This window comes from Schistocerca serialis, chromosome 2, assembly GCF_023864345.2.
Source record: "Schistocerca serialis cubense isolate TAMUIC-IGC-003099 chromosome 2, iqSchSeri2.2, whole genome shotgun sequence".
NCBI lineage: Eukaryota > Metazoa > Arthropoda > Insecta > Orthoptera > Acrididae > Schistocerca > Schistocerca serialis.
In genome coordinates, this window is record NC_064639.1 from 900,043,549 (window position 1) to 900,067,413 (window position 23,865).

Sequence of the window (23,865 nt, forward strand, 5' to 3'; positions counted from 1 at the left end):
CAAATCACCAAACCCTGCCAGTTTGTCTTGGAATGTAAACTCGGCTACAAGTTGAAACTGTATGAAACAAGAACCACCTGACCAAATGACTTTCTTCCACTGCTCTGCAGATCAGGCTTTTAGGGCTTTGGCACCACATTTTCCTGTTATGGGCATATGCATCACTGATGTGTGGGTTTGGAATACCAGCTCACCCTACAATTCCTAGCTTACAGAGCTCCCTTCGTGTTTTGCTGCGACAGGGTTTACAACTGCGAGATTCTGTTCCGCGGTGACTTTCGAAGCTGCCCTCTTATTTATCATTAAAATCCTCTCAATAACTGACTGTCCTGATCACTCAACACAAACTTTCATTTATTGTGACTTAGATGATACTTTTCAGTTTACCTTGTATGCAGTATAAAACTTTGATATGGCAGATCTTTAAATGTGAAACACTATGGCTACCTTGCTTACGGAAGCACTCACCATATAAACAACAGTTTTCCCTTGTTCGAATTCACTTAGTCTCGACAACACATCCACAACTACCGAGACCACTGTTCTGATCACGACTGACACTTGCCACGTGCTGAGTGTATTGCACAGGTGCCATTCATAGTAAAATATCAGGGCATAACTTTTCAGCATATCTCAAATTTTTATATGAAAACTTTTAGAGCTCATTAAATAAAACAAGTGTTAGTAACATTCTATCTTTATTTTTCATGTCTACATATTTATTTCTCAACATAATTACCCTGCCAGTGAACACATTTCTCCCAATGAGAGACCAGTTTGTTGATGCTGTCACTGTAGTGTTTCTCTGTGTTGACGAAGCCACAACCTGACCTCCACTACCACCATTTCATCACTATCAAAGTGAATTGCTTTAAGCTGCTCTTTAATTTTTGAAACATGTGCAAATCAGGTATGGAGGATGATCGATGAGTGTGAATGCAAGGTATCGGGTTGTTGCAGATGTCGCAGTGCTCGTGTGTGGTCTGGCAAAAGTTGAATGTGAGGTTGCTCCTTGTGTGAGATCTCTTAGAGATTCAAAACTTGTTTACAGCACACAGTTTCTCAAGCACTGACATGTTATGTTACACACTTCCACACGTGCTACAATTTGGGGTCATCTAGCGGCTGCAAATCTGAAGACATCAAGAAAAAGATGTTGAATGTTGATAAAATTACTTTTTTTTAAAAAAAACTTTAAAGCATTTTCACAAAAAAATCTCTCATACAACAGAGCAACCTGCAGGCTTGGCTAGCATCTGCATTTATGTACAAGCATGAATTTCTCGGTGTTTCCATATTTTTTTCCAACCCTGGTATGAATCCTTTTCTTAAAGTACCTTTCAAAACATGTTAGAAGTGCACTGAATAGCATGCCATTTCATTGAAAACAAATTAAACCAAGCATTACACAAAATATGTTGACTGATATAAAATGACCACAACCTACATCCACTTGACCTACTTACTTTAGTCTTAACAACAATGGAAACTCCAGCTAGGAAGGCATTCCGGGTCAAGATGCTGCAGTTGGCGGTAGATTGTGTGTGTGTTTTTTACTGATGAAGGCTATGGCCAACACTTGTTGTACAGTTTACAGAGCAGGTTCAAACATACCACTATGAATGTCAATGCACTTTTGCACTCTAACGATAAGATGGTGTGTTGCTTGAAATTATAATGAAATTGTTCAGTTGCCTGTTGTTGGTTCTTGATCAATTCAACAGCATCCATGATGCGACGAAGCAGTTCATCTCATGTATTTACGTTCACTTTGTGCACCTCTGATTTTATCCAACCTAATAAGCAGAAATCTAAAGGTGTAAGGTCATATGATCTAGGACGCCGGTTAATAGCACCGCAATGGCCAATCCAGTGATTAGGGTAGGTGCGGTTGAGATGGTCCCTCACACATAAGGTACATGTGGAGTGGCACCAACATGTTAAAAGTGCATTCCAGTTCACTTGGCTAAAGGAACATCTTCCAATAGTTCCACAAATGAATTTTCCGGACACGATGTATGTGAAATGGATATTGGTTTTCCGCATATAATGTTTCCCATACATGTGTCTGTGGGACATTCATACACAGGGACATTCTTCGTATGATCGTACTGGGACTTCGCTCAACACTTGTGATAATTTCTTCCTGTTCTTGCAAAGTTTGTCGACGTGCACGCTCGGACAATAAATGTCTACTTGGAAGAGAGCCTGTTGCACGCAAAGTGATAAACTCTATGGTAAACACCATGCGATCAGGTAATTGTCAAGTTGGAAAGTGCCTATGGTATTCTTCTCTTGCAGTGGTAGCACTACCTTCGCAGAAGCCATAAACATACACCATATCTGCGTATTCCTCATTACTGTAGACGTGTGGCATTGTTAGCAGGGCTTGTATGAACACAGTTAACACCATACACTACACAGCTAACCGATCCGTTGCCAGTACACTAACAATGCAGCTTACATGGCACAACTGCACAAACAACAGGTGATTATACTATGTACGTCACATGACCATAATACGTCGTAGGTTGCATAGCGTAAACAAGGCATGTACTTGTGCATTGTTTGCAAGAAAATCACGTTATGGTCCAGTTGTACTGCATATACGTTCATTTTGTGCACATCAGTTTTGCAGAGTTAAAGCTCCTTTCAATACCCATACCTCCTTAATGAAGCATTTGCGGACCTATGTTCATATAACATTTTTTGTTCAGAATTACTTATACTATCACTGTTTAAAATATTGATCTTTCCTCCCCAAACATCCTGTATATAGGTGTGTCTTAATTGTGCCTGTCTGCAACTGGATGTGTCTTCTTAACAGTAAGCAGCAATCTATCTTTTCCTACATTGTTGTAACTTTAGTCAAACCCTCTCCCTTTCCCTCTCATGTTTCCCTTCACTACTTGTACTTCCATGATGCCCCACTGAAGTGTTCTATCAAACAGTCACTTCTTTTGATTATGCCATAAATTTATTTTCTCCCCAATATGAGCAGATACTACTTCATTAATTTCTCATTTTACCCATGTAATCTTCAGATTCTCCTGTAGTACCAGCATTCCAGAAGATCCGACCTCCTCCCCCCCCCCCCCCCCCCCCCTGCTCCCAGATTTTGAACTGTGACGTGATTGACACAGTCAAGACAGATATCTTCTACAGAAAAGACTTTCTAACATTTACATTTGTAATTGATGGTAACAGATTCCTGTTTTCAAGACATGTCTAGCTCCCTATTACCACTATGCATTTTACACCATACCTACTTCTGCAACCATTATTTATTTTGCTGCCCAAATAGCAAAAGTAGTCTACTTTCAGTCTCTTATTCCCTAATTTGATGCCCTTAGCATCACGATTTGCTTGCATTCCATTACTCTACATCTACATTTATACTCCGCAAGCCACCCAACGGTGTGTGGCGGATGGCACTTTACGTGCCACTGTAATCACCTCCCTTTCCTGTTCCAGTCGCGTATGGTTCATGGGAAGAACGACTGCCAGAAAGCCTCTGGGCGCGTTCGAATCTCTCTAATTTTACATTTGTGATCTCCTCGGGAGGTATAAGCAGGGGGAAGCAATATATTCGATACCTCATCCAGAAACGCACCCTCTCGGAACCTGGACAGCAAGCTACACCGCGATGCAGAGCACCTCTCTTGCAGAGTATGCCACTTGAGTTTGCTAAACATCTCCGTAACGCTATCACGCTTATCAAATAGCCCTGTGACAAAACGCGCCGCTCTTCTTTGGATCTTCTCTGCCAACCCGACCTGGTACGGATCCCACACTGATGAGCAATACTCAAGTATAGGTCGAATGAGTGTTCTGTAAGCCACCTCCTTTGTTGATGGACTACATTTTCTAAGGACTCACCCAATGAATCTCAACCTGGCACCTGCCTTACCAACAATTAATTTCATATGATCATTCCACTTCAAATCATTCTGTATGCATACTCCCAGATATTTTACAGAAGTAACTGTTACCAGTGTTTGTTCCGCTATCATATAATCATACAATAAAGGATCCTTCTTTCTATGTACTTGCAATACATTACATTTGTCTATGTTAAGGGTCAGTTGCCACTCCCTGCACAAAGTGCCTATCCGCTGCAGATCTTCCTGCATTTCGCTGCAATTTTCTAATGCTGCAACTTCTCTGTATACTACAGCATCATCCATGAAAAGCTGCATGGAACTTCCGACACCATCTACTAGGTTATTTATATATACTGTGAAAAGCAATGGTCCCATAACACTCCCCTGTGGCACGCCAGAGGTTACTCTAACGTCTGTAGACGTCTCTCCGTTGAGAACAACATGCTGTGTTCTGTTTGCTAAAAACTCTTCAATCCAGCCACACAGCTGGTCTGATATTCCGTAGGCTCTTACTTTCTCTATCAGGCAACAGTGTGGAACTGTATCAAACGCGTTCCGGAAGTCAAGGAAAATGGCATCTACCTAGGAACCTGTATCTAATATTTTCTCGGTCTCATGAACAAATAAAGCGAGTTGGGTCTCACACGATTGCTGTTTCCGGAATCCATGTTGACTCCTACAGAGTAGATTCTGGGTTTCCAGAAATGACATGATACACGATCAAAAAACATGTTCTAAAATTCTACAATAGATCGATGTCAGAGATATAGGCCTACAGTTTTGCGCATCTGCTCGACAACCCTTCTTGAAAACTGGACCTACCTGTGCTCTTTTCCAATCATTTGGAACCTTCCGTTCCTCTAGAGACTTGCGGTACACAGCTATTAGAGGGGTGGGGGAGGGGGGCAAGTTCTTTCGCGTACTCCGTGTAGAATCGAATTGCTATCCTGTCAGGTCCCGTGGACTTTCCTCTGTTGAGTGATTTCAGTTGCTTTTCTATTCCTTGGACACTTATTTCGATGTCGGCCATTTTTTCGTTCATGCGAAGATTTAGAGAAGGAACTGCAGTGCAGTCTTCCTCTGTGAAACAGCTTTGGAAAAAAGGTGTTTAGTATTTCATCTTTACGCATGTCATCCTCTGTTTCAAATCTTGTTAATGTTCACCTTATAACTTTTTGCAGGACACCATACATTCCGATCAACTGTTCTTTGAAGTCCTTTGCTGTCTTTCACACAATTACAATGTTACTGACAAACCTCAAATGTGTTATATCTTCTCCATAATCTTCAGTTTCCTTCCCAAATTTTTCCTTTTTTTGTTTTCTCAGTATAAAGATTGAATAACTACTGTTTCCCTTTGACTCTTAAAATTACAGTCTAGTTTCTGTATGAGTTGTATGTAACCTTTCTTTCCATGTATTTTATTCCTGTTACCTTCAGAATTTTAAAGCGTGTGTTCGAGTGTAAATAATAAAAAGTTTAGTTGAAATGTGCGTATTACCATGTATATCCTGAAAGCAAACTGGTCTTCCCTGAAGTTTTTTTATTAATTTTTCCAGTTATTTGTCAGTAGCTTGCAACTGTGAGTCATTAGGCTGATGTTTCAGTAATATTTTCACCTATCAGTATCTACCTTCATTGGAAAAAGAATTACTGTATTCTTCTTGAAGTTTGGGGTTATTCTGTCTGCCTGATAGATCTCACATGCCTAGAAGAATAATTGTTATTGTAGATGGCTCTCTCAAGGATCTCAATTCCGACCAACTTTCAGCTTTCCCTTCATTGTGTCATTCTAGTTTGCAATCAGAGCTAATGTTCATACTGCTACCTTTCTTATCCAAAGCGCTCTTTAATTTCTCTATATGCAACATTGATGTCTCCCATACTCATGCATGATTCTATTCCCTGGCATTTCTCCTGTAGCTATTCCTGCTTTGCATATTTGCACTTTTATCAGTCTCATTTTTAAAGGTCTATATTCTTCTTTTCTGGTTCCATTTTTGTATATTTGTCCTTTTATCAATTCTTTTGGCTATTTAATTCTCTAATTCCTTCACTATTTCAATCTCAAAGCTATCCACTCATCTTCTATTATATCCCTTTTCCACATTTGTCAATTGTTGCTTAATACTCCCTTCGAAACTCTCAACAACCTATGGTTCTTTCAATTTATGCAGGTCTCAGCTTCTTAATTTCCTAACTTCCTACAATTTCTTCAGTTCACAACCAATACATTATGGTCAGAACCCATACCTGCAGCTGGAAATGTTTTGCAGTTTAAAACTTGGTTTGCAAATTTCTGTATTACCATTACATCATCTATCTGAAACCTTCTGGTGTCTGCAAGTCTCTCCATGAATACAACCATCTTTCTCTTAAGCCATGTGTTACACACAATTAAATTATGCTCTGTGGGAAATTTTGGCATGCTGCCTCCCTTTTATTCATTTCCCCCAGCCCATATTCAACTAACGTTTTTCTTTCTCGTTCTTTTCATACTCTTCTGCCACAAACAAATTTCTGTCTCGTAAAGTATGTGAAAAAAAGGGTGTGACAAGATAAAAGAAATTATTCTATTTCTTCATCGTCAGTGGAGGTAGTGGGCATATAAACTTTTACTTCTTTGGGGTGTTGGGTTTTTTTAAATGGCTTTGCTACAATAATGTGTTCACAAGCTTACTGACGTTCATATTTTCTTGTACATCATTAGGCATACTCCATCATTACCCCTGCCTGATTTTGTGTTATTAATGCTATAGTCACCTGCCAGAAGTCGTGTTCTTCCTGTCACAACACTTCACTATTTCTCAATATATTTAACAACACATTTATGATTGCGATTACATTCATAAAACCGAGAAGTTTCTTGCAGATAATTACATAGTTGAGGTCAAGAGAAATCCTGTGAACAAATTTCAGTCAGATATAAGGAAAGAAATTGAGAAAAGTTTGTTTATTTTCCCAGATGTAAAAGAAAAACGCAGATTAAAAATGATGAATCTGTCCATTCCTGTGCTTCGTTCGCAAATTAAAGTATACAAGAAAGGGGAACTGATTCAGCCGATTGTTAATAATATGTCATGTCCTAATTACAAATTGAACCGGGAGTGCAACAAGAAACTACAAGCAGCATATACTTACAGAAAATCATTTAATGTCAGGAATAGTTATGAATTTGCAAATGAGATGAATGATGTACCAATCCCAGCTGGAGCTACATGGGCTTCTTTTGACACTGTTAACTTATATACCAACATCCCAATAAATGATATGTTGGAAATTATAAGGAAGAACTTGCTAACATATAAGAAGATTAGTCAAGGAGAAATAGTAGAACTTTTGGAAGTTTTAGAACTTGTGTTGTCACTAAATAATTTTAAATTTAACAACAAGATTTTTTATCAGAAGGACAGACTCACAATGGACAACAGTGTGTCTGGTCTTTATCTGAGATATTTGTAAATGGGCTAGAAAATAAGTTTTTGAAATAAATCCTGACATCTGCGAAAAATTGTCTGTTACAGACGATATGTAGACAATGTCATACTACTGCACAAAGGTGACGAAAGTGATATACGCGAGATAGCGGAAAGAATAGGTGGGATGCATGAAAAAATTAAAATACACAAAGGAATTTGAATAAGGAAGTATAAGTTTTTTGGATCTTTGGTTAACTAAAAGAGATGGAAGACATAAGATTAGCATATTTAGAAAGGCAACAACCACTGACACTATTATAAAAGCGAAATCCTGTCACCCCAGGAAGCATAAATGGGCATACTTCAGGGCTATGATCAACAGGATGCTAAAGCTGCCACTTACTCCTAATGACGAGGTGGAAGAATTAAGCATGATTAGACAAGTAGCTAAGACAAATGAATATAAAGAGCGTGATGCAATAAAACTTTATTACAAACTAAAATCAAAAATATGTGACAGGAAGGGGTCAATAGAACCAGAGACCAAGAAGTTTGTTGCTATGACATACAATGGTGCGTTTTCCGACAGAATTGTGCAGACCTTCAGAAAAACAAAAATAAAAATTGGGTTTCAAATGAAAGGTACAACTGGTTGTAAGCTATGGCATAATGTTGACAATGATGGAGATAAATATATGGGGTCTGGTGTTTATAAGATCAGCTGCCAAGATTGTGTCAGTTTTTATATTGATCGGACAAGAAGGAATTTCCAGACTCGTTTTAGAGAACATACATGTAATAAGAACAAGAGCGCTTTCGGTACACATTTAGACAGAGAAAGGCATTCAGTAGGAAGCATAGACAATAATATTAAAGTGTTGCATACAACGCCAAAGGGACAGTTACTGGACTTACTTGAAATGGAGATTTATGTGCACAGGAAACAACAACCGGAATTACTGTTGAATGAACAGAATGAGTTCAATCTAATTTTTGGTACATTCAGAGACCTACTAGTTTGAGTAGCATAGAGCACCCCAGTGGATTGGCGTGCGCTGGCTGCTGCCGACGAGGAGACTGGGCCTACCTCCGTAAACTTCACCACAGGAAAACAAGGATACCACGACATGTCGCCACTGAGACCACACACTGGATATAATATCAACTACTGATTTTTTGACTTTAATGTATAGTTACTACTTTATTAACTGTACTACAATTAAGTTTATGGTAACTGATCCGTCAGGCTGGAAGATTTTTTTAGATATTTTATTTTGTTGTTACGCTTTTTATACTAGCTTTTACATAAGTTGTATTGTTTACCTAGTCAGGCTAGCGGCTTTATTATATTAATATTTGTACTTTTTATGGTATTTTAAGTATGAATCTAATCTCACATCAATATATGTTTTATTGTCAGATGCTTGTTTTGTCATGGTAAGCAATTAAAAAAAAAAAAATTAACTAAAGGCTGTGCAAACCACAATTTAATCATCACATTGGCGACACTGGTTTAGTATGTGCTCTAGCTAAAGTGCCTCTGGTGGCATTAGTTTCTTGTATAAATACCAGACGCAATCTGAGTGTTACCAGCACGTACCATGTAATTACCTGTTTAACTTGACGATGACTTACATGCGAATATTTTATTCGTATGTATGGCTGCTATACATGGCTGTAAACATTTTATACTTTTATATTTGGACTTGTTAGATTTAACATTAACTAACTGAACCCGTCACTTACACAATACTTATGTTTGTAACAGTTCTGAAGTAACACACTGACTGCCAGTCTTCGTGATGGATGTTTCACTGCCAGGCCAGGCACATGGTGTTAGGTGTGGCCAATGGTGGCCACACAGAAGTCATCAAGTTAGCTTCAACCTATCCATTTTTTTAAAATTCTCTAACCTGGCGAAGGAGTTACAGGATTTAACATTCAATGCTCCAACCTGTAGATTGCTAGTTTTATGTAAATACATAAAATTGCAATAAGTCACTTTTTTGAAATAGTTATTCATTCCACGAACCGGTTTTCGAACCTTTTCAGGCTCAACTTCTAATGGTGTACAGGATGTTACATAGCTATTTCAAGCATACTGCTGGTTGCTGGCTCTGTGACAAGACGACGCAACATCATGGAGTGGAATTGATAGTCCTACTTGTGTGTGCTCTTTTGACTCCAACCATACTGACATCTGATTCAGATGACTAAATGATAATGAAAATATTAAGCAGATGAAATGAGTTGTCAATCTGGTTTGGTACCAATAAAATAATGTATTTCATGAACTAGTGTCTGCCTCTGTACTGCTATGAAAACAGGTAATGTGTATTTTGATGTCTACTAGGAATGACAATGGTTGGCTACAAAATTTAAATGCACAGATATGAAAATGTACATCCGATTGGCCTTGCAGTCTAATCATAGTGTACATTTTGCAACATCAACTTATGATATATGGACTACCTGTTTAATGTGATTTTAAGAGAGTAATGAAGTCAACCTTTCAAAAGAAATAAAAAATAGTCTAGGAGATTATTTTCCAAGCTTTTAAGATCTTTCCAGAATGAAATTTTCACTCTGCAGCAGAGTGTGCACTAATATGAAACTTCCTGACAGATTAAAACTGATGCTGCACCAAAAGATATTTGCTGTAGCAAACTATTAAAACAGAAAATAACACAGTTACACAATAGAGTTTAAAGGTGTAATACACAGTGTCATTGTTTTGATAGATCATATATACACTACATCTTACAACTGTGTTTAACAAAATTTCTCTTCTTTCACAATTCAACAGTACTTAATGAATGAGCTGCAGTTACAGTCCAAGTAATCTACATCACTTTCTCAGGTTTCTTCTGGTTTCTGGAGCAGTTCTGCATGTTTCTGCAAGTGGCTGACGAGTGTTCTTTGGTGGTGTGTAATGTTACTCAAGACTTGGCTTACAGCAGAATTTAGTGTCGCAACAAGACCAGCTCGAGCCGTTGTCAAATCTGGCAAATTACTGTACATAACAATTTCATTTCTACTCAGAAGGCGATCTTCGGCAATGCAAGCTGTAAAATAATCATATAATTAATGTAAATAAACAGGCTTTAAAGCCAAAACAAGATAAAGCAAAGTGGGTAATGTTTCACATAATTTATAACTGTCTATGTTACCTTTGTGTCTGTCACTTCTTCCAAGACATCTACACTCATTAATTTAACATATATAAGGCAATGAAATGTGTAAAACCTGACACAGCCTGTATCTTATCTACAACACACTTCACAAAAACAAATTCCCACTAACTCGAGTAAAGTCTCACCTATTTTCATGTGAATAATGGGCCCATCACCACTTAAAACTCATGATTTCCATAGATCAAATGAGAAAATCATATATATTTCCTACTGGTAATGATTCTATTGAAAGTAATATATCATTACCACTGCACCGTTAGAAAAGCAACTGTATACTAATGTAGTCTCTCAACCTGCAGCAGAATTACTATTACATAATTGAAGACTGTCAGAAGCTCGGCTCAAAAACTGACCAGTGCACTACATCATTTAGTGTGAAGTTCATCCTTTGCAGTCTCAGAGCTAATCAAGAATATTTTTTCCCATTATGAAACAGAGAAATTGTTTTTTCCAGTGGACTGACAATACACAGCCATTTGTGTAACTTATCCTCAAAATTCTACAGCAGACTTTATGGGCAGTGAACAGTGTGTATGCCAACAATACTGGTAAGGAATTTACAACTCTGTGACTGTGGTTAACTTCCGGAAAACCTCTCTGCACTCTGGCTGTACTGTGTAAGATACACAATTTGTCTTAGCATGGGCAGTAGCTACGACTGATTTGTCATCTGGTAATTCATGTTACTTTCCTGACAAAAATCATTTGTCTAATGCAGTAATAATATGAGGAGGATGTTTTCTACATTCTATTGATCCAAAGATACTACTGAAATGACTGCTGGTTTCAAAATCCAGCTAACAATCAATCTCATTTCTGAACAATGTCAAATGGTACTAGATGACCACCAGAACAGCTTGTGGAACAAACAGAAGGCAGAGACTTTAAAATCCATGACCCATGTTCCCCAGTAAAATAACTGAGGGAGCAGACATGAATAAGCATTTAATGAAATGGAAAAAAAGAGCATTGCTGCAATGTCACAAATAAGCCATCACTTGATAAATGCCATTTTGTCTTCGTGTCCAACAGTAGAAAGTCAGTGCCCTGATAGCTTCCAACTACTAATCATTAACATGTGAACAGCAAGTATGAACACAATTGTGTCAGACACAAGGCATATACAAGTAAGACCAGTAACAATGATGTGATGTCATTTTGTTATATATCATCGAATGAACCATCTCATTTGATGTGATTCTGCTTCTTATTCATTGGTTCATGGGTAGGATACTAGGCAAATATAATCACTCTAAACAGAAGACTGCTTACATATCACTTGTGCGACTAATCCCAGAATACTGCCCAAATGTGTGGGAACTGAACCAAATAGAACTAACAGGGGACATTGAATGTAAACAGAGAAGGGCAGCACAGATGGTCACAGGTTTGTCTGAACCATGGGAGAGTATCCCAGAGAGGCTGAAAAAACTGAAATGGCTAACATTTGTATACAGACAAAAGCTAGCCCGAGAAAACCTACTGACGTTTCATGAGCAAGCTTTAAATGATAAACCTGGGAATGCACAGAGGTATTTAAATAGTCACTCTTCCCATGCTCCATATGTGAATGCACAGGAAGAAGACCTAATAACTGGTACACTGGAAGTTCCATCTGCCATGCTCTTCATAGTGGTTTGCAGAGTACTGATGTAGATGTACATCACACATGCAATTCCTATTGTTAATGAATTGTCAAAAGTTAAAGCAGTCTTTGAAATTTTATGATATAAACTACCACAAACTGGAGATTACATCATGTTATAGGAAGCCCAGAACTAACTGTGTTAATTTTTTGAATCTGGAGCTGCAATTACTTAAAAAAAATTCTTGAAACATTTTTTATGTGAGTCTCCGTGTATTTTTAAATGTGGTACCACACATTTTTACTACTTTTGGATTGAGGACCCTTTTGGATTGCAGATGGTCAGAGTTGGGTCAGAAGTGCTCACATCACTGTGGATGGTGCCCTGTTGTGCTGAAAAGGAGAGAGGTCAGATGACCTGCTGGGCTGGAGACACACGCCAATGTTGAATGAGTATCATCAAACCTCTCCTGAGTCAGTTTGGGTGTGATAAGTAGATGCATTGCCTTGCTGAAGGTATGAGTTCCCTGCAGAATGTTACAACCAACCAAACTGATGCAGATGACTGGACAACAGGTTCCTGTACTGAAACTTCATGGGCAGATGGGGACTTGTACCTGCCAGGAAGTTTCAAATCAGTGCATACTTCACTGCATAGTGAAAATTCATTCTGAAGACTCATGTTTTGTTTCCCAGAACAGACATATCAGATGACCATTCCATCACAAGTGATCATCCCCTTCCCACGAACCTTTCCACCACCTGCCTTAATGATGCCCTACTGGGAAGCAAGGTGTATTGTGCAACATGCTTGTACCTGTAATTGACTCGTACCAACAACTTCAGTGAGTTCATGTTTACACCGTCCATTTGCATTGCTGTTCTACCAATGCTAGATTCTGTGCCCCACTACAAGGCAGTGGTTCGGGGTATAGCTGTACACTGGTTGTTCAATGATTCCAGATGGTATGGTTGTACACTAATTGTTACAGAGCATTGAAATGGTTAGTTATTTGCTGCACTGTAGCCTGTGTTTATCCACTTTACAGTCCGCACTAGTCAAGGACAATCCCTATTATCAACACATTATCTCCCACAATATTCAACTCTGTATGTGGCAATATCCCTAAATTTTTGTACTCACTGTGCACCCCTGACATGATGATCATGAAATGCCCACTGATGTAGAATGTCCCATACATCCACAATCTGGCCATTAATTGTATATGCTGATACTGTAAATCTTGCCCATCTTGGTGTTGACTGTCACACATACAGTTCAAAACTTACGAAGACACCCAAGACACGTAACTTGAAGTATTCCATTTGCTGTGATGTCAGGAGTGATCTTTTATCTACATCACAGTTGTCTCTAATTCATAATTTAAGTGCCGTTGGCTACTGCATAGGAAGAATGATCAAACTTTTAACATTTCTCCAATTCTAACTGTGACAATTCACCTTCCCTGTTTATAGAGTACTTGGTGCATGGTTATCTTTCTAGTTGCCACATCTCTACTCATATCTGACAAAGATCACTAACAACTGAATTGTGTTTACTTGTGGCTTCACAGTTGTCTTCCATTTTATGGTAAATTATTTTATTTATTCATATTTGATATTGAGTACTGCTTGAGTGTTTGGGATCTTCACCAGGTCAGATTAAGGAAGAAATTGAAGCAATTCAGAAGCATGTTGCTGTATTTTCCAGTAGGTTCAATTAACCATATTACATAGCTGCTCTATGAACTCAAATGGGAATCCCTATAGGAAAGAAAACATTCTTTTCATGAAGAAACTTTAAAGAAGCAGTATTTGTGACAAACTGCAGACCAATCCTACGGCCACTGACACATAAGGACCTCAGAGGCAAGATAAGTTAGGGCTCATGTGGAAGCATGTAACCATCGTTTTTTCCCTCGCTCCATATGCAAGCAGAATGGAGTTTGGATGTACAAATAGATGTGGATTAACAACATACACTCCAATCGTCTCAGGAAAAAAAATATACGAAGTTACAAAAATGGTCATTTCTCGAGCACAGTTACGCATTAGATTGGTTGTGCCTGTGCCAAAATTAATAAGTTGGACACTATAATACTAACAACACCTTTATAACTGACTCTGCTGTGCCCACACCCACAATTTGCAAGCTGCCTGCAATAAGAAGATGGCCAAATCTGGCACATCATGTGAAAGCCATATGTATACTAAAGTCTGCATACATCATCTCAATACTAATATCACACACTGGCGTTATCACAAAGCTAATCGTGAGGAGCCTACAGGACCTAAGATGATTTTGAATCATCCTCTCTATTGGTTATTACAAAAAGCATTTGTGCTGAACATTCAGATACTTTGATGGATTCTTGAGAATGTAGTTAAGTTATTGATAATTTTTGTTTCTTAAACAGCTATATCAATGCCATGTAAAAAGAGTTAGCAAATAAAAAAATTAATACTTCATGTTTGTACCCTTCCACATTTGTGTTTTTCTTTTGGTAGGAGCAAGAATTCCAGTGGGAAGAGCTTCAGTGGATTTTCAAAAACTGTGGAGCTCATAATGGACTTGCTCTCATTTTACTTGGCTATGTGGAACCTGAGTATAAGATTTATATTATATATGCATACTTGCTTCATATTACCAAAAAGGGGTTTGTTTATGTAATATTTTCATATTCAGCTTCATACCAAGGATCACAGTTCTTGGAAATGGTTTTGAGGGTTATAAGTCTCAAAGATGTAATACTTACTCATAAGGATCAGCTGAGGAATACGCTTTGAAATTTTCAAAAGCTGTGCCAGTTGCAGTTCTGGACTGAATACTACTGCTGTTCTTGACTGAAATAGGGGCAACACTGCACTATATTTTGTATTTTCCAAAGCATACTTGATTACATTTGGCCCATACTGCTTTATGGCCATGTTGTGTTTATGGAACATAACTCTCGCCTGAGGAAAAAAATTCTTTAGTGAATCAAATGAAAATTAAATTCTATACCATAAAGTGGCAGAGGTCATTTAGGGCTTTACAATGAACTGAATTTCAATCTAAAACTAACAGCTACAATACAAAACAAAAAGAGTCTTATCACATCTAGGAAAAAATATTTGTATGCCATACCATGCCATACATCTCAGCCACATGGACTGAATGCTCTGCCTACAAGATGATTCATATTATAGATGATTATTTTAGGCTGACACTGAAGGAATACCACTTCTACCTACAAACTTATAGTTACAGACAGCAAGAATGTGTCTCAATACAAACATAAAGGTGGGTGAAATTTTTATCATTCATGAGTAAACTGAACATGAAAACCTTTACAAGCGTAATTAGGTATCAGGCATTTCTATGTTTATTACATCCAAAAGAAAATGTTTTTAGGTTGAGAAAGATTTTGAAAATGTTTGAGTAATAGATCAGTCCTAAATGGCCTTTTATCAGAGAAAATGGAGAATCAGAGCTTCATTTAAGGTTCCTCTTTAAGACTGTATGCAAAATAGTACCAGCCGACCCAGAAAATGTGAAGTAACATTTCTGCTCTTGCACTCAGTAACTAATTAGTTAAGCAAATTCAAAAGGACATAGGTTGCAGTAGTTATCCAGTAATGAACAAACTTGCACAGGACAGAGTAGCATGGTGAGCTGTAACAAACCTGTCTTCAAACTACAGGCCATGGCAGCAATAGTGATGCTAGTCATTTCCTTATTCCAAATCTTTCCAGTTATAGTTGTGCAGAAAATTTTAGCTACACGAAGAGGCAATTACTTACTTTGAACTGGTCTTCACCTTTTATTGGGTTGGCATGAAAAAATGCAACCATTTTTGACTGGTTAAACCAATGCAAGCATTCTTTTGCAATTATCAGCTCATATGGGTTTTCCTGAAACAAAAGAATAATTTATTGTACATCTGAAATATGTAGCTTTGAGTGTTTGCTGTTATTTTCATTACTATTTGAGTTCCCACCAATAATTCCATAGCTAGTACCAGAAGTTCCCACAAGACCAGGGATAGGGTATAGCCTTAGCCATGAGAGACCACAGTGGTATAAAACAAATAAACTCAGTAAGGTAAATGAAATTCAACTCCCTAGTAACTGTAGCTGTGAGATAGGAGATATTAAATTCAAATAACTGCCTACTAAAGTGGAAGAGGTGATAAAGACTATAAAAAGAGGTAAATCACCTGGGCTGGATGAAGTAAGTATGGCGCTAGTGAGAGAAGCTGGCATTGTTGGAAAGCAGTGGCGCTATTGGGTCATGAGAACAGTATGGAAGAGAACACCTGCTGAGTGGAAAAAGGGAATCCTAGTGCTAATTTTTAAGAAGGGTTGCAGGGCACTGTGTCAAAATTCTAACGGAGTAACTTTGGTTTGCCATACTGCTGAGGTATTTGAGAAGATTCTGGAAAAGAGCATACACAAGGTAGTAGGACAGAGAGGAACAATATGGGTTTAAATCAGGAAAGTCTATAGAGGATCTAATTTGAAATGTAAGGCAGCTCCAAGAGTGTCAGTATGAATATGGTAATGATTTAGTAATGGTGTTCCTAAACACTGAGAAGTAAAGTTCTATGTACTGACTTGGCAGAAAATCCTAAGAAATTTTGGTCTTATGTCAAAGCAGTAGGTGGATCAAAACAAAATGTCCAGACACACTGTGACCACAATGGTACTGAAACAGAGGATGACAGACTAAAGGCCGAAATACTAAATGTCTTTTTCCAAAGCTGTTTCACAGAGGAAGACTGTCGCACAGATGACAAAATGGTATATATCGAAATAGATGACAGAGGGATAGAAAAACAATTAAAATCGCTCAAAAGAGGAAAGGTCACTGGACCTGATGGGATACCAGTTCAATTTTACAAAGAGTACGCGTGTACCGTAGGTCTCTAGAAGAGCATAGCGTTCCAAAAGATTGGAAAAGGGCACAGCTCATCCCCATTTTCAAGAAGAAACGTCGAACAGATGTGCAGAACTATAGATTTATATCTCTAATGTCGATCAGTTGTAGAATTTTGGAACACATATTATGTTCGAGTAAAATGACTTTTCTGGAGACTAGAAATCTACTCTGTACGAATCAGCATGGGTTTTGAAAGAGACAATCGTGTGAAACCCAGCTCGCGCTATTCGTCCATGAGACTCAGAGGGCCATAGACACAGGTTCCCAGGTCCGTAAGGCGTTTGACACAGTTCCCCACAGTCATTTTATGAACAAAGTAACAGCATATGGACTATCAGACCAATTGTGTGATTGGATTGAAGAGTTCCTAGATAACAGAGTGCAGCATGTCATTCTCAATGGAGAGAAGTCTTCCGAAGTAACAGTGATTTCAGGTGTGCCACAGGGGAGTGTCGTAGAACCGTTGCTATTCACAATATATATAAATGACCTTGTGGATAACATCGGAAGTTCACTGAGGCTTTTTACGAACGATGCTGTAGTATATCGAGAGGTTGTAATTGAATCTCAATGTAGACAAGTGTAATGTGCTGTGAATACATAGAAAGAAAGATCCTTTATCATTTAGCTACAATATAGCATGTCAGCAACTGGAAGCAGTTAATGCCATAAATTATCTGGGAGTAGGCATTAGGAGTGATCTAAAATGGAATGACCATATAAAATTAATTGTTGGTAAAGCAGATGCCAGACTGAGATTCATTGGAAGAATCCTAAGGAAATGCTGTCCGAAAACAAATGAAGTAGTTTACAGTACACTTGTTCGCCCACTGCTTGAATACTGCTCACCGGTGTGGGATCCATACCAGATAGGGTTGATAGAAGAGATAGAGAAGATCCAACGGAGAGTAGCGTGCTTCTTTACAGGATCATTTAGTAATTGTGGAGATGATTGATAGACTCCAGTGGAAGACACTGCAAGAGAGACGCTCAGTAGCTCGGTACGGGCTTTTGTTGAAGTTTCGAGAACATACCTTCACCGACGAATCAAGCAGTGTATTGCTCCCTCCTAAGGATATCTCACGAAGAGACCATGAGGATAAAATCAGAGCCCACACAGAGGCATACCGACAATCTTTCTTTCCACCAACAATACGAGACTGGAATAGAAGGGAGGAATAGAAGGGAGAACCGATAGAGGTACTCAAGGTACCTTCCGCCACATACAGTCAGGTGGCTAGCGGAGTATGGATGCAGATGTAGATACAAAAGTGTGAAAAGGAGCAAGATCTTGGAAACTCTTCACAAAAGTGGAATTTGAGGGCTTAATATGAACAGGATAAAGGCAATGTACGAGGAAAGAAGATAGATTGGTTTGAACAAAAATAATGGACTGAATTAAGGCAGTGCATTATCTCCTCTAATTTTAATGGCTTTACAGATGAGATAATGATAGGAACGACAGCGCAAACAGGAGATGAAAATATAAAAGTGTTACTGTTTGTAGATAATTTAATGGTGTGGAGAAAGAGAGGTACAAGAAAGATTAAATATATGAGAGGAAGTGTTGTCATAGTATGGATCAAAATTTAATGCAAAGAAGTGTGAAGAGATGGTGACAATGAGGAACAAGGGGAGAGTGGAACAAAAATAAGAATTAGATGACAAGTACCAATGAAAGTGTGAAGTTTCAAGTACCTGGGGAGCATAATAGAAGACAGCAGGAGGAATGATAAGGAAATAAATGAAAGGTGGAAGGTGAGCTCATTGTTTGCTGCGGAGTGCTAAGAGGCCTGGTCTGAAACAAGGATATACTGTCAAAAAGTAAGCAAATGTTGTACCGAGGATATTATGCTACAGTACTCCTGCATGAATCAGAAATGTGGGCACTGACGAAAAGGCAGGTGGATGCGATACAGGCTTGTGATACGAAATTTCAAAGAAATACACTAGAACTTACCAGAATGGATAGGGAAATAGATGAGACAGTGAGAGGCCAGCCTATGAAATGACAACAGGAGACAAGAGACCAAGAAGCAGACCAAAGGAGCAGAGAGAGCATTGGAATGAAGGAATGTGTGCCAAAGAGAGGAGAAAACTGGGACAGAGTGAAGAGAGAAACATGGTGGGAGGACAGCAAAAGATGGAGAGATTTGTTACACAAACAGACCCAGTCAGGGGCTGCAAACTGTAGAAGGTGGAAATGATGATAAGGGCAAAACATGAACCACTGAAAGTGGATCCATTAAACTAAATAGACAGGTACTGCTTTCTCCAGCACCAGACAAAAGTTTTGCCAAATCATGTGCTAAAGAGCCCATAAAAATCATCTGATCACTAAAATGCAGTAACTCTGCCAGTTATTATGGTATTTCATGGTATTTCCACCAAAATACTAAACTCTTGTGCTGACTTAGAGGCACCTCCCCTTGACATACTTTTGCAATGAGACAATGAGTGAAGGTGTACTTCATGAATTATTCAAGAATACAGTGGAAACACCTATTTACAAAATTGGGAATAATAACATCTAATTATAGACCCATCTCCCTCCTTCCTTGGCCCCAAATTTTTGAGGAGAAGGTAGCTTAGAATATGACACTGTACCACTTGTCTGAGGAATATCTTTTAACAGAAGCACAGTATAACTTTCCCACTGGTCAGTTACAAATACATATCGGCTGATAAACAATGACCTTAATCCATAAACACGTGGTGTGGCCTTCTGAAGAATCACATCATTAGTCCCTGTTTTACTGACGGGATTCTAAACAACCACAAGTATCTACAGTTTCTGACACATATGATGCCACAGTTATTGAAAGACAACCAACTTGATATAAGGCAAACCATGTGGGATCAACATGACAGGTGTCCCAGGTAATTACAGACATTTTTAATGGAACCTTTGGGGATCATTGGATCGGTTGCTTAAAAAAATCAAAGTGTCCTGCACACTCACCAGATGTAACAACCCTGTACTTTTTTTGTCTGTGGGGAAAATTAAAATAAGAGATCTACAAATGAACACTACCAACTCCCAACGACATTTAATGCCATATAACACAGGCCTGTGCTGTGTTAAGACCAGACGAAATTCAATACGCAGCGTTGTCTGCCCAGTATAATTTTGCACAATGTATCACTACTTGTGCTAAGTTTTTTGACACATGTAATAATAAACACTTATGAACAATTACTAATTTCTGCACATCGTGTCTTTAAAATCCTCATTGAAGGCTTTTTCCAGTGACACAGGAACATTAAAAATAAGTCTGAATCATAAATGTTGTTGTTGTTGTGGTCTTCAGTCCTGAGACTGGTTTGATGCAGCTCTCCATGCTACTCTATCCTGTGCAAGCTTTTTCATCTCCCAGTACCTACTGCAACCTACATCCTTCTGAATCTGCTTAGTGTATTCATCTCTTGGCCTCCCTCTACGATTTTTACCCTCCATGCTGCCCTCCAATACTAAATTGGTGATCCCTTGATGCCTCAGAACATGTCCTACCAACCGATCCCTTCTTCTGGTCAAGTTGTGCCACAAACTTCTCTTCTCCCCAATCCTATTCAATACTTCCTCATTAGTTATGTGATCTACCCATCTAATCTTCAGCATTCTTCTGTAGCACCACATTTCGAAAGCTTCTATTCTCTTCTTGTCCAAACTATTTATCGTCCATGTTTCACTTCCATACATGGCTACACTCCATACGAATACTTTCAGAAATGACTTCCTGACACTTAAATCAATACTGGATGTTAACAAATTTCTCTTCTTCAGAAACGCTTTCCTTGCCATTGCCAGCCTACATTTTATATCCTCTCTACTTCGACCATCATCAGTTATTTTGTTCCCCAAATAGCAAAACTCCTTTACTACTTTAAGTGCCTCATTTCCTAATCTAATTCCCTCAGCATCACCCGACTTAATTAGACTACATTCCATTATCCTTGTTTTGCTTTTGTTGATGTTCATCTTATATCCTCCTTTCAAGACACTGTCCATTCCATTCAACTGCTCTTCCAAGTCCTTTGCTGTCTCTGACAGAATTACAATGTCATCGGCGAACCTCAAAGTTCTTATTTCTTCTCCATGAATTTTAATACCTACTCCGAATTTTTCTTTTGTTTCCTTTACTGCTTGCTCAATATACAGATTGAACAACATCGGGGAGAGGCTACAACCCTGTCTTACTCCCTTCCCAACCACTGCTTCCCTTTCATGTCCCTCGACTCTTATAACTGCCATCTGGTTTCTGTACAAATTGTAAATAGCCTTTCGCTCCCTGTATTTTACCCCTGCCACCTTTAGAATTTGAAAGAGAGTATTCCAGTCAACATTGTCAAAAGCTTTCTCTAAGTCTACAAATGCTAGAAACGTAGGTTTGCCTTTCCTTAATCTTTCTTCTAAGATAAGTCGTAAGGTCAGTATTGCCTCACATGTTCCAGTGTTTCTACGGAATCCAAACTGATCTTCCCCGAGGTTGGCTTCTACTAGTTTTTCCATTCGTCTGTAAAGAATTCGTGTTAGTATTTTGCAGCTGTGACTTATTAAGCTGATAGTTCGGTAATTTTCACATCTGTCAACACCTGCTTTCTTTGGGATTGGAATTATTATATTCTTCTTGAAGTCTGAGGGTATTTCGCCTGTTTCATACATCTTGCTCACCAGATGGTAGAGTTTTGTCAGGACTGGCTCTCCCACAGCCGTCAGTAGTTCCAATGGAATATTGTCTACTCCGGGGGCCTTGTTTCGACTCAGGTCTTTCAGTGCTCTGTCAAACTCTTCACGCAGTATCATATCTCCCATTTCATCTTCATTTACATCCTCTTCCATTTCCATAATATTGTCCTCAAGTACATCGCCCTTGTATAGACCCTCTATATACTCCTTCCACCTTTCTGCTTTCCCTTCTTTGCTTAGAACTGGGTTTCCATCCGAGCTCTTGATATTCATACAAGTCATTCTCTTATCTCCAAAGGTCTCTTTAATTTTCCTGTAGGCGGTATCTATCTTACCCCTAGTGAGATAGGCCTCTACATCCTTACATTTGTACTCTAGCCATCCCTGCTTAGCCATTTTGCACTTCCTGTCGATCTCATTTTTGAGACGTTTGTATTCCTTTTTGCCTGTTTCACTTACTGCATTTTTATATTTTCTCCTTTCATCAATTAAATTCAATATTTCTTCTGCTACCCAAGGATTTCTACTAGCCCTCGTCTTTTTACCTACTTGATCCTCTGCTGCCTTCACTACTTCATCCCTCAAAGCTACCCATTCTTCTTCTACTGTATTTATTTCCCCCATTCCTGTCAATTGCTCCCTTATGCTCTCCCTGAATCTCTGTACAACCTCTGGTTCTTTTAGTTTATCCAGGTCCCATCTCCTTAAATTCCCACCTTTTTGCAGTTTCTTCAGTTTTAATCTACAGGTCATAACCAATAGATTGTGGTCAGAGTCCACATCTGCCCCTGGAAATGTCTTACAATTTAAAACCTGGTTCCTAAATCTCTGTCTTACCATTATATAATCTATCTGATACCTTTTAGTATCTCCAGGGTTCTTCCATGTATACAACCTTCTTTCATGATTCTTAAACCAAGTGTTAGTTATGATTATGTATCTCCAGGGTTCTTCCATGTATACAACCTTCTTTCATGATTCTTAAACCAAGTGTTAGTTATGATTATGTTGTGCTCTGTGCAAAATTCGACCAGGCGGCTTCCTCTTTCATTTCTGTCCCCCAATCCATATTCACCTACTATGTTTCCTTCTCTCTCTTTTCCTACACTCGAATTCCAGTCACCCATGACTATTAAATTTTCGTCTCCCTTCACAATCTGAATAATTTCTTTTATTTCATCATACATTTCTTCAATTTCTTCGTCATCTGCAGAGCTAGTTGGCATATAAACTTGTACTACTGTAGTAGGCGTGGGCTTCGTATCTATCTTGGCCACAATAATGCGTTCACTATGCTGTTTGTAGTAGCTTACCCGCATTCCTATTTTCCTATTCATTATTAAACCTACTCCTGCATTACCCCTATTTGATTTTGTGTTTATAACCCTGTAGTCACCTGACCAGAAGTCTTGTTCCTCCTGCCACCGAACTTCACTAATTCCCACTATATCTAACTTGAACCTATCCATTTCCCTTTTTAAATTTTCTAACCTACCTGCCCGATTAAGGGATCTGACATTCCACGCTCCGATCCGTAGAACGCCAGTTTTCTTTCTCCTGATAACGACATCCTCTTGAGTAGTCCCCGCCCGGAGATCCGAATGGGGGACTATTTTACCTCCGGAATATTTTACCCAAGAGGACGCCATCATCATGTAATCATACAGTAAAGCTGTATGCCCTCGGGAAAAATTACGGCTGTAGTTTCCCCTTGCTTTCAGCCGTTCGCAGTACCAGCACAGCAAGGCCGTTTTGGTTATTGTTACAAGGCCAGATCAGTCAATCATCCAGACTGTTGCCCTTGCAACTACTGAAAAGGCTGCTGCCCCTCTTCAGGAACCACACGTTTGTCTGGCCTCTCAACAGATACCCCTCCGTTGTGGTTGCACCTACGGTACGGTTATCTGTGTCGCTGAGGCACGCAAGCCTCCCCACCAACGGGCAAGGTCCATGGTTCATGGGGGGGGGGGGGGGGGGGGGGGGGGAAATCATAAATAGGCAGTTAAAAATTACTCGGGTGTATCAAAGTTTGACACATTGTTTGCTAAAGCTTGGAAAAAATTGTACTTTAGTCTACTTACTCATTCTGGACACATTTTGGATGGTTTGTCTTAGTTACCTAACCTCTAGAGACGTGCAGCTCCTGAACCTTCAGAAGTTCAAATATTAAGGAAG

At 38.9% G+C, this 23,865-nt stretch overlaps 1 protein-coding gene across 1 annotated transcript in view; it reads right to left on the reverse strand.

Annotated features, from left to right (window-relative positions):
• Positions 1 to 10,007: 10,007 nt before the first annotated feature.
• The window catches only part of LOC126458237 (39S ribosomal protein L10, mitochondrial), a 35,289-nt gene continuing 21,431 nt past the window's right edge, over positions 10,008 to 23,865 (reverse strand). Inside the window, exons 3-5 of the mRNA XM_050095138.1 lie at positions 15,866 to 15,976; positions 14,839 to 15,037; positions 10,008 to 10,368 (exon numbers count right to left, since the gene is read on the reverse strand). Coding sequence (XP_049951095.1) covers positions 10,160 to 10,368; positions 14,839 to 15,037; positions 15,866 to 15,976 — 519 coding nt within the window. The 3' untranslated portion in view covers positions 10,008 to 10,159. The remainder of the gene's footprint in view (positions 10,369 to 14,838; positions 15,038 to 15,865; positions 15,977 to 23,865) is intronic.